This window comes from Schistocerca serialis, chromosome 5 (genome assembly GCF_023864345.2).
Source record: "Schistocerca serialis cubense isolate TAMUIC-IGC-003099 chromosome 5, iqSchSeri2.2, whole genome shotgun sequence".
NCBI classification, from domain to species: Eukaryota; Metazoa; Arthropoda; class Insecta; order Orthoptera; family Acrididae; genus Schistocerca; species Schistocerca serialis.
The window spans coordinates 65832547-65847734 of record NC_064642.1 but is presented as its reverse complement, the minus strand read 5'-3'; the positions used below and the strand labels follow the sequence as shown (position 1 = coordinate 65847734).

Here is a 15188-nt window from a genome sequence, read left to right as displayed (position 1 = left end):
GTTCAAAATGGTTCAAATGCCTCTGAGCACTATCAGACCTAACTTCTGAGGTCATCAGTCCCCTAGAACTTAGAACTATTTGAACATAACTAACCTAAGGACATCACATACATCCATGCCCGACGCAGGATTCGAACCTGCGACCGTAGCGGTCGCGCGGTTCCAGACTGCAGCGCCTAGAACCGCCGGCCACCCCGGCCGGCAACTGGAGATCAATCAGTTGCATCTGCATATGCATATGCACAGGGGAACTTAGAATTAAAATGGCAAACGCTCTCGAAAATGACTCGACAGCAGATGTAAGATTGGCCTTGTCGTTAAAACTTTTAGAAAATCAGCCTTGTAATTTGTCGCCTTCAGAATGCAATTTTTCTTTTTAAATTCGTCCCCCTCAAATCAGAAGCAAGGTGTTTCTTACCTTGCAGTGTGTTACTGCAGGCAGTGTGTAGTGAGGTCTATAAACCGTTTCGAGTGTTCCCTTTTCAGCAACAGAGGATTTTAAAAAGAAAAACCGTTCCAGGCCTTGACTTAAAAACATGGTTTGCAGTAATATATAAAGTTTTCATACTCGTAGTTTAATTCCACTGAAAACTGTCATAAGTGACACTTGAACAATGCATGCGATTTCAGAAAATGTGCTATTCTTACTACTGACTTTGTCCATTACAAATAGTTTTGCGAGAGCTTGCGACTGTGAAAATAATGGGTTTCTTTATGAATAACTTTTCTGCTGTCACTCACGATTTTCTTTTATTCGTATTTTACGCGACACGCTACCGGAAATGATTCTCCTTTTCAAGTAGGATATTTGGATTTTAAATTACTCAAACTTCACATCTCTTTCTTTGTCAGGCTGAACAGAATGGCCAGAGCAAGCTCTCGCGTTGATGCTGATGTGTGCGGCAAAAGTCTCTCATTACTTCCATCCCTAATAGAGGGTAATATTCTGCGCGTATTATTTCGCTGAAAAACTTTCTGTACATTTGACATCATTTTGTTCCGTAGTGTATAAATACGAAGATGAACGGTATAAGGCCTCTCCCTAAATATATTTTTAAGTGGTGAGACACTAACTCTTTTTGGGTATGCTAGCTCATCACATCCGTACCTGCAAAGATGTAATTGTTTAAATTCAAAATCTTTTAATGAGACACGTTTTAAAGTGGACTAAAAGGTGCAGAATCATTTACCGTAGCTCGATACAGATTCCTAGTCCCATGGAGATACTTCTGAAAGTTTGTGCTTGTGAATTCTTAAATGAAAACGTGGGGCGCATGCAGTAAATAACTGATGCATGAGTATTCCACTTAGGTCACTAATAATTTTATTTTACTGCAAATGATATGAACTGAATTTTTTCGTCATCTGTTTCCGATACTCCTTACTGATGCATGAATATTCCATTTAGGTCACTAAAAATTTTATTTTACTGCAAATGATATGAACTGAATTTTTTCGTCATCTGTTTGCGATACTCTTTACTATTACGTAGTACACATGTCTCACATTCTCCGTTCCAACTTCTACAAGTATCGTCATAGCTATTAAATATTCACAAGCATAAATTGTCAGCAGTATATGTATGGGGTTACGAATCTGTATGGGACGAGGAGAAATTATTTTATATCTCCTAGTCCGTTTTAAAATCGTACTTTGTATAAATAGTTATTTATTGCCTTTTAGTCTTGTGTGTGTGGAATTTTTCAGTGGATTTAGATGAGATTACAACAGAGAAAAGTGGCCTGCCGTGGTGGCCGAGAGATTCTAGGCGCTTCAGTTCGGAACCGCGTGATTGCTACGGTCGCAGGTTCCAATCCTGCCTCGGGCATGGATGTGTGTGATGTCCTTAGGTTAGTCAGGTTTAAGTAGTTCTAAGTTCTAGGGGACTGATGACCTCAGATGTTAAGTCTCATAGTGCTCAGAGCCATTTGAACCATGTTTAGAGAAATGTGGTAAATTTCGAGTTTGTTTCAGTTTCTCCTCACCTAACCAATATATTGCTTCCCCCTACGTTTATCTCGGGAATATACTGAAAGCAAAAAGTAGAAGAGAGTCAGGTTCACACGGAGGCTTATAAGCAATCATTCTTATCGAGCAGCATTCGCAACTGGAACAGGATAAGTCTGAAACAATGCGGTACATGAAGTATCCTCCGCATCACAACACATAAGAAAGCGATTTATTATTGCAATACCACTCGCTTGCGAGCTATATTCAAAGTCTTAAGTCCATAGCTCATCAGGAAATAACAGTGATAGACGAAGTAGTCTCCGCCACATACCAGACAAAAAAGCGAGTAACTATAGCGTTTTCGTCCAGTTCTGAGCTGTGTTGAAAGTTTGAAGTATCTAACTCAACGGGAAGTTAGTTTAAAATCAACTGCAAAGTCTGTACCGAACAAAGGGACAAGATAGCGACGTAATAAAATCGTGTTAAAACAGAAGGAGCTGGGTTCTGCCTGATGCAAGAAAAAAATAGCTTGGTAGTGATGTGCGTAAGCAAAAATTATTATACCGGTTTAGCAAACTTCGTAAAGATTATCGCCGTACTCCAGGAAAATGTAAAATAAAGCACCAGGTTCTATGGTCCTGGTTGTATAGCAGAATCAGAAAGAATGGCTGCACACAAATATTCCCAGGTGCAAGTGATTCTTGCAGTATTGTGTCACATCTCACTCAGATCGGAAGCAATGAAAGAAGAGAAAGATGATGATGACGATAAAACAATAATAATAATAATACAACTGGTCTTCGCGCGACCGCTACGGTCGCAGGTTCGAATCCTGCCTCGGGCATGGATGTGTGTGATGTCCTTAGGTTAGTTAGGTTTAATTAGTTCTAAGTTCTAGGGGACTGATGACCTCAGAAGTTAAGTCCCATAGTGCTCAGAGCCAGCCAACTGGTCTTCTCTATCACAGTGAGAAAATAGGAATGTTTATATACATGTCGATGCTGCAAATGTGATAATAATTAAAGACAAAACCCTTGTATGTTATTGGGCAGAATCACGTTCCTTCTCTATTTCTCTTTTCATACTCAAAGTCTAACTCTCTCTTCTGGGATCTTCTTCAGAATCGTTTGATGTCCTGGTCAAGTGAACGCCGGAAGATCTTGAAGAAGATGCCAGCAGATGTGTCGAAACGTCAATTGCGTAACAAAAAATGAGGAGGAATGTGACGCGTCCTAATAACATAGGGGATTTTTACCTTCAACAACAACATCCACGAAACTCTGTAGACTTATAATGGGTATAATATTGTTACTTGACAGACAGATTTTTTAAAAGTTAGTTGCTGAAACACAAAAACAGTAGATTAAAAAATGAGAAGTAATTAGGTGATTTAACAAAATATATAGCTAATATCAGAAGAAATGAAGGTTAACCTTCTTTCGATGCCTTAACAGAATGAATAACCACACGCTAATCAAATAAATAGGCCTGTATTGATGGAAAAATAAATCAACAGTAACGCAGTACAATAGGCTGGACAACAAGAAGTAACTATAATAACGCACTAAATTTAGAACACTACCAAGACAGAGAAGAATACGAAATCAGGCACAACACGGTAGGAAAAAAGGGAAAGACAACAAATTAAACATCAAAGTCAGAAGAGGAATTAAAGTTGTAATGTTATCCGAGACGGTGAATATGAACATCTCTACTGCAATCCTCCAGAGCATGCTCGGAATATCCCAAGCGACAGTACAAAGGAACAGATGTAACACATTAGTTTGGTATTTGTAAAACTTGTAAATTGTTCGTTCTCAGTCAGATTTACGTACAGGCGACAAAACACATGAGACTGTTATACTGAAATCACCTTCTCCAGGTACGCCGCCTGTATTTGTTACAGCATGGCCCTTTTTCCGATTATCCTCAGTGATATTACTTTTGCAGAAAATGTATGAAGTTCTTTCTCGTGAAATTCAATAACACCGTGGGATGGAGTCGGAGATAGGAACAATTCTCTTTTGTTCCAAGTCCCTTGCTCTAAATTGAAAAGCTGCTCCAGCTTTTGGAAGTTGGAAACATGCAGAACCGGCGCAACCTGATTAAGGATCCCGTGCCGTGAAAGGAAGTGGACTGCTGTTCCACAAAGTGGTCTCTGTAAGACCTAGGACACGCGAACTCGGCAGAAGGCTCCTCTCATTAATAATATTTACATTTTACTTGTCACAACAAGTGAAAACTCTATGTGCCGTTACACGACACCCATGAACAAATCTACATTGAAATACACTATTTTGGAGAGGTTATAAGACATACTGCTGTAGAAGTCTACTCATAAGAATGAGAAAATAGTTCTTTCAGGCTCATTACGTTACGTAGTGACGCATACTTCATAGAACCCATTAACGGCCTGTGATAACACATATTAAGGAAATGTACACTATGAATTCACATTCATATCCCCTGTATTTACCGATTACTTACAATTGTTAGTCGTTATAACAGAAGACCGTGAAGAAGAATACCACCGATTTCTTATACGACCATGGGAATGTTAATTGACAGGAAACATGTATTAAATAGAAAACAACACATTTTGAGTGTGTTGAAGCTCCCGTCATTCTATGCATTGCATTTCTTAAAACATATAATGAGAGTTATATACTGCTTCTACTGGTATTGTGCAAATAACAAAAAGGAGGATTTCAACTTGGTGAAAAACAGCGATTTCTTCCGAGAAAATGGATAGTTTCTTTTGAAACAAAGGTGACTGACAGCATGGCTCATATTTTATGTGCGGTGACCTCTTGATTTTAATGAGGAAAAGCAGATTCAAAAATACGATAGTGCAACTCCATGATACTGATTACAGTTTTCGAGGCCACGTAGATTCAAGTTGGTTGTATGCTCTTTGCAAGGTAGTTCATCTTTTTGTTCAAAGGTGGCTGCGCAACTAGATAAAACTTGAGATGTAGTTTATTAATTAAATGATTTAGATTAAAATCCATGAAAATAGAGATCGATTAATCACGGTACTGCAAGGATTTTAGGTCCGAAAACAACCAGTTCGAATTATAGCGCTCGAAGACGTCCTCGTAGCAAAAATTTCTCCTAAGATTGGGGTACAATTCCTAAGCTATTTTTATTCACTCTTCAGTTAAACAACGGGTTGCCGTTCTGCAAATTGGCATCGGAAACCGTTGCTTAAAACCCCTTATGAATGCACGGCTATGATTACGAAACGATACGCCTACTGGAGGTCTACACCGTAAAATAATAGTCGGAAACTGCACACGGAACGCGTTTCACACCATTCAGACCTTCAACGGTTACAGCAATATTCATATAACCGAAAGAGGGGAACTTTCCTATATACTGTATGTCCCAGCTCGAACAGACAGAAGCTCAGACTACGTCGATCAGTTTCTACGCGATAATCTTTCTATTAGAATTGGTCGTCTAGATAGGCTCATAGGAGAGCTTCCGAATATGTAAGATTTGTTGCTCTTGGTAGTACTGAAATTGTGAAGAAGGATCGTGAACAGTACAGAGATAGCTCAGCCCTTAATAGCAATGACAAGAGTTGAGTTTCAAGATCCAGTGTCGCACGGGGTAGCCGCGCGGTCTAGACGGCTTGTCACGGTCCGCGCAGCAGTTAATGGGCTATTGCAGCAAGCGACGAGCGCGAATGCCTTTGCTAATAGCACGGCAGCCGCGTGCAGCACCTCTCCTATGCTTGTGGCCGTATGTGCTGGACCTTGGACAACTGGAAAACCGTGGCTTGGTGACACGAGTCCCGCTTTCAGTTGGTAAAAGTTGATGGTAGGTTTCGAGTGTGGCCGCTCGGTGTTGCCGTGCGGCTCCCACTCCCCCCTCCGTCCCCCACCACAACGTCGGAGGTTCGAGTCCTCCTTCGCTCCCTCGGGTATGTGTGTGTCTGTTGTCCCATAAGATAGTTTAAGTTAGATTAAGTAGTTTTTAAGCCTAGTGACCGATGACCTCAGCAGATTGGTCCCATAGCAACTTACCACAAATTTCCAAATTTTTGAGTGCGGCACAGACCCCACGAAGCCATGGAACTAAGTTTTCAACATAGCACTGTTTACTTGGTGGTGGATCCTCAATGGTGTTTACATGGATCATTAATTGGAAATAGCTATGTTCAGCTACTTGGAGACCATTTGCAGCCATCCATGGATTCCACATTCCCAGACAACAATCTAACTTTTACAGCTGACAATAGGTCATATTTCCTGGCCTCAGATGTTCGCAGTTTGTTTGAAGAACATTCTGGATTGTTAGAGCGAATGATTTGGCCAAATAGGTTGCCCGAAAACTTGCGGAACATAACCGAGAAGTCAGTTCGTGCACACAGTTCATCAACGGCAACACTTCCGCAATTATGGACGGCTGTAGAGGCAACATGGCTCAATATTTCTGCAGGCCACTTCCAGTGACTTGCTGAGTCCAGGCCATTTTGAGTTGCTGCACTAAGCTAGGAAAATGGACGTCCAACACGATATTAGAATCCGTTCCATAACTTTTGTCACCTCAGCGTCCGCCACTTAGCTGGATGGTAACGTGCGAGCCTCCCCTGCAAGCGGGCCCGGGTTCGATTCCCGGACGTCTTGGAGATTTTCTCCGCTTGTGGACTGGATATTCTGTTGTCCACATCATTTCATCCTTATCACCGGCACGCATGTTGCCCAGTGTGGCATCGACTGCAATCAGACTTGCATTTGGCGGCTTTTGAACTTCCCCGAATGGGGCGTCCCGGCCAACAATGCCATACGCTCATTTCCACTCATTTCCATTGTCACTTCAGTGCACATTCCAATATTAAGCGCTTGGTGGAGGGTTAATCAAACAACCTTGCCCTTCAGAGTACTTCTAAAACGTTCTACTCTCCAACAGTGAGCGGTAAAAACGAACACAGAAATATTACAGTGCAGTTTTCGATTTCTCTTATTGTATTATCAGGTTCATTTCTCCACATGTAGGTTCACGTAATTATAAGTAGAGTTAAATGGCCGAGAATAACATAAAAAATGACAGTATTTGAAAGACAAACACTGATAGTTTTTTTCGGTTCATGGGGTTATGGAATCCCCACCCCCCACACCGAGAAACTTTCAGACGTGGTGGTGTGGACCTAAACAGCAACATGGGCTCCAATATGCATACCCTACGATCACCCGTGGTAGAGGGGTAATGGTGAGCGAGTACAGCTTTTTTGCTTCTCGCTTGTTGCGCTGCTTGCGAGCCAGCGCTCGTTTGTTTACTTGCGCGTAGCGGTTTGTCTTCGTGTCCGAATTCACCGACCATCATGGCATTTTCCATCGCAAAGCCATAATTAAATTAACGTTTCCTTTGGATCATGAACGACACGAAGTGTATGAAGTTGTACCGTTTATACGGCACAAAATGCGTCTCCCGCCGCCAAATGTTCTCGAAATTCATTTTTCGATCCTTGGAACTGTCGTGGTTGATCTACATCTACATTTATACTCCGCAAGCCACCCAACGGTGTGTGGGGGAGGGCACTTTACGTGCCACTGTCATTACCTCCCTTTCCTGTTCCAGTCGCGTATGGTTCGCGGGAAGAACGACTGTCTGAAAGCCTCCGTGCGCGCTCTAATCTCTCTAATTTTACATTCGTGATCTCCTCGGGAGGTATAAGTAGGGGGAAGCAATATATTCGATACCTCATCCAGAAACGCACCCTCTCGAAACCTGGCGAGCAAGCTACACCGCGATGCAGAGCGCCTCTCTTGCAGAGTCTGCCACTTGAGTTTGCTAAACATCTCCGTAACGCTATCACGGTTACCAAATAACCCTGTGACGAAACGCGGCGCTCTTCTTTGGATCTTCTCTATCTCCTCCGTCAACCCGATCTGGTACGGATCCCACACTGATGAGCAATACTCAAGTATAGGTCGAACGAGTGTTTTGTAAGCCACCTCCTTTGTTGATGGACTACATTTTCTAAGGACTCTCCCAATGAATCTCAACCTGGTACCCGCTTTACCAACAATTAATTTTATATGATCGTTCCACTTCAAATCGTTCCGCACGCATACTCCCAGATATTTTACAGAAGTAACTGCTACCAGTGTTTGTTCCGCTATCATATAATCATACAATAAAGGATCCTTCTTTCTATGTATTCGCAATATATTACATTTGTCTATGTTAAGGGTCAGTTGCCGCTCCCTGCACCAAGTGCCTATCCGCTGCAGATCTTCCTGCATTTCGCTACAATTTTCTAATGCTGCAACTTCTCTGTATACTACAGCATCATCCGCGAAAAGCCACATGGGACTTCCGACATTATCTACTAGGTCATTTATATATATTGTGAAAAGCAATGGTCCCATAACACTCCCCTGTGGCACGCCAGAGGTTACTTTAACGTCTGTAGACGTCTCTCCATCGATAACAACATGCTGTGTTCTGTTTGCTAAAAACTCTTCAATCCAGCTACACAGCTGGTCTGATATTCCGTAGGCTCTTACTTTGTTTATCAGGCGACAGTGCGGAACTGTATCGAACGCCTTCCGGAAGTCAAGAAAAATAGCATCTACCTGGGGGCGTGTATCTAATATTTTCTGGGTCTCAAGAACAAATAAAGCGAGTTGGGTCTCACACGATCGCTGTTTCCGGAATCCTTGTTGATTCCTACAGAGTAGATTCTGGGTTTCCAAAAACGACATGATACTCGAGCAAAAAACATGTTCTATCATTCTACAACAGATCGACGTCAGAGATATAGGTCTATAGTTTTGCGCATCTGCTCGACGACCCTTCTTGAAGACTGGGACTACCTGTGCTCTTTTCCAATCATTTGGAACCTTCCGTTTCTCTAGAGACTTGCGGTACACGGCTGTTATAAGGGGGGCTAGTTCTTTCGCGTACTCTGTGTAGAATCGAACTGGTATCGCGTCAGGTCCAGTGGACTTTCCTCTGTTGAGTGATTCCAGTTGCTTTTCTATTCCTTGGACACTTATTTCGATGTCAGCCATTTTTTCGTTTGTGCGAGGATTTAGAGAAGGAACTGCAGTGCGGTCTTCCTCTGTGAAACAGCTTTGGAAAAAGGTGTTTAGTAATTCAGCTTTACGCGTGTCATCCTCTGTTTCAATGCCATCATCATCCCGGAGTGTCTGGATATGCTGTTTCGAGCCACTTACTGATTTAACGTAAGACCAGAACTTCCTAGGATTTTCTGTCAAGTCGGTACATAGAATTTTACTTTCGAATTCACTGAACGCTTCACGCATAGCCCTCCTTACGCTAACTTTGACATCGTTTAGCTTCTGTTTGTCTGAGAGGCTTTCGCAGTAGTTTCCTAACTTTGCTGTTGTACCACGGTGGGTTTTTCCCGTCCCTCACAGTTTTACTCGGCACGTACCTGTCTAAAACGCATTTTACGATTGCCTTGAACTTTTTCCATAAACACTCAACATTGTCAGTGTCGGAACAGAAATTTTCGTTTTGATCTGTTAGGTAGTCTGAAATCTGCCTTCTATTACTCTTGCTAAACAGATAAACCTTCCTCCCTTTTTTTATATTCCTACTAACTTCCATATTCAGGGATGCTGCAACGGCCTTATGATCACTGATTCCCCGTTCTGTACATACAGAGTCGAAAAGTTCGGGTCTGTTTGTTATCAGTAGGTCCACGCTGCTTTTGACCGCTGAACGTTGCTGCTTCCGAACTCCCGTTTCAGGTGCCTTCGGACGTCATCGTGGCCCCCTTTAAACCTCATAGAAAAGTCGTCAATCACGTCGCTGAAACGTGGAAGACGTTCGAAACATACCGTGTCCTCAACGGTGGCCGGAAGATCAAAACTGAGCAGAGGAAGCACGTGCCTTCCTACTTGGTAACCGCCTGCTGCAGAGTTGTCACACGTGACGACCAGCGGCGCACTTGTTCAGGTTGTGCCCAGGAAGGCCATGTCTGTTCTGAACGTCGCTGACGTAGAATGATTCAAGCGCCGATCGGAGACGTCGCTCTCCCTGCAGTGTTCACTGTGTTACCATCATCTTATGTGTCCGTGGCGGGGTTTCCTGTTGTACCCACTTTGAATTAGTTGGCACCGGTGTCGCCTCCTCTCGACAATGATATAGACGTTTCATCTGTCTCACCTACACTGCTGCCGGTGGTAGTACCAACGGACTAACGCAGTCAGCAGACGCAAGCCGTCCCTCCCGACTCCGAGGTTGTTGATCGTGGAGTTGTACTGACCTCTGCTTTTCTGCCATCTAGCCATACGTTGGACAGCAGCCGCCCACCATCCATTATTGAACAATATGTTACGAAAGAACGGTCGCCGATGAAACGGAAGAGACAGCGCCCTACCCCTTCTGATGACCTCAAAGTTGGGGTATTACTGCAATGAGGGTTTGAGCCATGACTTTTCCTCTCTTAGAACCAGTCATTCTCTGTTCATCGGAATTTTCTTCTCCGCGAAACTATAAGTCGATAGTTTCACCAAATCTGGTAACTTGCCGCTCCCTCCTTTTCCCGACGACGGTTTCCTGGTATTCTCTGTGATCATCATCATCATCTTGGACAGTTTCCAGCCACTGGCTGGGTCTGTCGGGAACACAAGCCTCTCCACCGTGTTCTGTCTTTCCACCATTCCCCCTCTTCCACCTTCGTCCAGTTCTCTCCTCTTCTCATCACACATTCCTTCACTCCCTTCACCCATCTATCTCTTGGTCTTCCCCTGGGCCTCTTCCCCTCCAGTTGCAGATCAAACATCCTCTTTGGAATTCTTCCCTCATCCATTCTCTTCATGTGTCCATACCACTGCAGTCTTGATTTTTCTATCCTGTCCTGTACTGGTTCCTCCTTTAGTCTTTCCCTCACATACAAATTTCGCAATCTGTCTCGTCTTGTTACACCCAACCTGCTCCTCTGGAACTTCATTTCACTAGCCTGTATTCTACTTTTGTCGCTTTTGTGCATTACCCATGTCTCACTTCCGTATGTCAATATGGGGACAAAGTAGGTTCGGTATATAATTCCCTTGGATTTCTGTGGCACCTCCTTGCTCCAAATAAGCCCCCTAATGCATTTGTAGAACTGCCCTGCTTTTCTGCATCTTTCATTTATTTCCATTGCGTTTCCCCCCTTACTTTCAATCACGCTTCCCAGGTACTTGAAGTTCTCTACCACTTGTAGTTTTTCCCCTCCACAAGTTATATCCACATTTGGCCTATTCTTCTTCCTTGTTGTGACGATTATTTCACTTTTCTTTGCAGAGAAATGCATTCCATATTGTGCTGCCGTTGCCTCCCATGCATCTAACTGCTCTTGCACCTCCTTCACGCAATTTCCCCATAACATCAGGTCATCGGCAAAAAGCACTGCTTTCATTTTATGATCTCCAATTGCATCTGATACTTGCTGTAGGATTTCATCCATAACAATAATAAACAATAAAGGCGAAAGTGCACTTCCCTGTCTGTGATATTAATAATAATTTACAAAGAAGGAAATAGGTAAATAAGTAACTGATTTTCTTTGTACCTCTACTCTATGTTCCCTACACTTTTCTGGGCTTCAGGGCGGAGGGAAAGGGACATGGTAAACAGGCGTCGGGTTGCGACCCCTGCCCACTTTGACCCCACCCCAACTTTTGTGAGACGAGAAGGTAAGATCCCTTAAAAGAATGGAGGGAGGCTAGCGTCTTTGATTAATAATCAAACCGTCCTCGATTGCGGTTTCCAGCCCCGACATTGCTTAAGTTCTGAATAAAAGTCGTCAGCAATGGCAGTCGAGGGCTTCTGGAATAAGAAGTCACCCACATTCTGCCAACGGCCTTGTCAAAGAGGGCGGACGAGCGGGCAGAAGTTTGGGGCACTCTCTTTCCCTTGGAATGGAAAGCTGCCCCTAGAAAGCGGAAGAATCACCAATGATCAACGGCATAAGGATGCAGAAGGCAATGCAACCCACTGCATTAAATTTACATAACGTGTATCCACAGAGCATGTTGCCTGTAACTGAAAAAGTGTCATTATGATCTCAGCATTGAGAAAAGATTCCGGACTACTCCACCATTCGGGTCTCTGGGAGGGGACTGCCGACGGGGAGGTGACCGTGGGATTAAAACTGAAAAATCAACGGAAGGATAACGGAGTAAGGAGGACACATAAAGCAGTTCAGCACTGGCAAAAAGGGCTTTCCTGGCCTATGAAATTTGCTAGTATCAAACATACGTCTTTTTTAGAGGAATAAATTTCTGAAAATGTGCGTTTGGAGCACAGCACAGTACAGTAGTGAGACGTGGACTGTGGCAAAACCTGAAAATAAGAGAACAGAAACATTTGAGACGTGGTGCTACAGAAGAACGTTGAAAATTAGGTGGATTGATAAGGTGAGGAATGAGGAAGTTCTCCGAAAAATCGGCGAGGAAAGAAATGTATGGAAGACATGACAGTAAGAAGGAACAGGACGATAAGACACATATTAAGACATCGGAGAACAGCTTCCATGGTACTAGAGGGAGCTGTAGAGGGTAAAATTTGTTAAGGGAGGCAGAGATTGGGATACATTCAGCAAATAATTGAGCACATAGATTGAAAGTGCTACTCTGAGATGAAAAGGTTGGCGCAGGAGAAGAATTCGTAGGGGCCCACATCAAACCAGACAGAAGACTGAAGTCCAAAAGAATTGTTCACCCTCGCCAATGTGAAACACCTCTCTTCTACTGAACAAGTTCTCACAGCTTATAAGGTACGCATTTTGGAGCCCATTTTCTTGTTTTGGTCCATACTGTTTTTTGTCATCTGACTGGTTTCATGCGGCCCGCCACGAGTTCCTCTCCTGTGCTACCTTTTTCGTCTCAGAGTAGCACCTGTAACCTACGTCATCTATTATTTGCTGGATGTATTCCAATCTCCTCTACAGTTTTTGCTTTCTACAGCTCCCTCTAGTACTATGGAAGTCATTGCCTCGTGTATTAACAGATGTCCTATCATTCTATCCGTTCTCCTTAACAGTGTTTTATACATATTCCTTTCCTCTCCGATTCGGCACAGAGCGTCTTCATTCCTGTCGGAGTTTGTCGTTGATCTGGTCCACACAGTATCAGGGAGACGGGGCTGTACAGGATGATTTACTAAGTGGGTCGCAAGTGGAAAATTCGGTCACTCTTCACGTATTCAAATAGCGGCTTAAAAACATTGCTAAATTTTAATCAGTTTTAGAACATGATGGTGACATTCAGATGAAACAATAAGGAAAATTAATCCTGACTGAAATTTGTAACAAACTAAATAAATCACATTAAACTGACTGCAATTGTTGTTTTGAGAATTAATTAAAGTGGCAAGATCCGTGATGGAGACAGTACCAACAGATTTCAGTAGATCACGGGATGAGCGAAAATTCGAGAACTGGAGTGAATCGTGTTTGCCGTCTTTTATATACGTATGAGTTGGTATTGTTACATGTGACTTGCAGCCTAGGAAACGTTGGAGTCCGTGTTTCACAGTCAATCAAGCGCAGCACTATGGAAGGGTTGGAGAGGAAACGGAGATACCAGCTTGGACGAGAACTACAAGAGTGCGAGGATGGGAGGAGTGAGCGGGCAGCAGCTTATGTCATGTTGCAGCAATGGTAAACCATACGGCGTACTTAGGCTTTATAGGAACATCTACCACATTTAAACTGCAATTTGCATGAAAGCAGTTGTAGTCGGAATTGAACTGACTTTAAAGTTAGGCAAATAGTCAGCTACAGTAATCATTTATGCAGGAAACAGCAAAAGCCCAGATAGGGGAGAGTGGTCTACTTGCTTGTTTCGTGGTGCAATGTTGTTGACGCTCACCGTGATGTTTAATACGTAGCAGAGTATCACAGAGATATTGAAAGGCATTGAACTGGAAGACTCTTGCAGATAATCGTAAACTGTTCCGACAGAGTCTATCAACAAAGATCCAAGAACTGGCATTAAATGTTGACTCTGGGAATGTACTACAATCCCCCACGTATCGCTCACACAGGGATCGTGAGGTTAAGATTAGAATAATTACTGCACGCACAGAGGCAGTCCAACAATCGCTATTCCAGCGCTCCATACGTGTATGGAACAGAAAGAAACGCTAATAATTGGTACAGTGGGTCGTACCCGCTGCGCCTTACACTGGTTTGCAGAGAACAGATGTAGATGTAGGGGCAGAGGCTGATGGTACCTGTTGAGCCTGCGGATGGCGGCCTTGAGCTCCTGGAAGGTGGGCCGCTCGGCGGGGTCGTCGGCCCAGCAGCGGCGCATCAGCTGGCCCACCACCTCGTCTTCGCACGAGCTGTCGCTGATGGTCGGCCGGAACAGCGGCTTGCCGCCGTTCTTCACGTTCTCCACGATCTCTGCAACACGGCCGCAAGCACTTCAGCAAAGGTGAAGAGGAGGAAAGGATGCTGAAAAATGAGCTGGCTGAGAACATAGAAAATTAGGAGGTTCTCTGCAGAATGAGCAGGGAAAGTGATACACGCAACACAAAAACTGGAAGAAAGACTACGATATGACATACGTCAAGACATCAGCAAATAACTTTTATGGATATAAAAGGAGCCAATTAGAACAACATACACTACGAGGTGCGGCTAGAAAAAAACCGGACTGATGCTGGAAAAAACATTTATTTACAATTATTTACAATTTCATGTTATCTCCTTCAATGTACTCTCTTCCTCGGTCTCTACACCGCTCCATACGAATTTTCCACTGTTCATAGCAATACTGCAGATCATTTTCGGTAAGTCCATACATTACTTCCGTCGCTTTTTCTTTTACTGCTTCAACAGTCCCAAATCTAGTTCCTTTCAAAGCTGACTTGACTTTAGGGAAAAGAAAAAAGTCACAGGGGGCCAAATCAGGTGAGTAGGGTGGATGATCTAAGATGGGAATGTTGTGTTTTGCCAAAAACGTCTTCACTGACAACGCACTGTGAGCTGGGGCATTGTCTTGGTGAAGGATCCATGACTTTTTTCTCCACAAATCGTTCCGTTTTCTCCGTACTCGCTCACGTAGGGTAGCGAGGACGCTAATGTAGTAATGCTGATTCACTGTTTGTCCCTCAGGTACCCAATCAATGTGCACAATCCCTCTGATGTAAAAAAAAAACAATCATCATTGCCTTGAATTTAGATTTTGACATTCGTGCTTTTCTTTGTCGTGGAGAACCAGGAGTTTTCCAATGCAACGATTGGCGTTTAGTTTCGGGATCGT

At 43.4% G+C, this 15188-nt stretch overlaps 1 protein-coding gene across 1 annotated transcript in view; it reads right to left on the bottom strand.

The window, feature by feature from the left end:
* The window catches only part of LOC126481079 (atrial natriuretic peptide receptor 1-like), a 1220509-nt gene that overhangs the window by 117349 nt on the left and 1087972 nt on the right, over positions 1-15188 (bottom strand). Inside the window, exon 14 of the mRNA XM_050104566.1 lies at positions 14155-14326. Within this exon, the coding sequence (XP_049960523.1) occupies positions 14155-14326 (172 nt within the window). The remainder of the gene's footprint in view (positions 1-14154; positions 14327-15188) is intronic.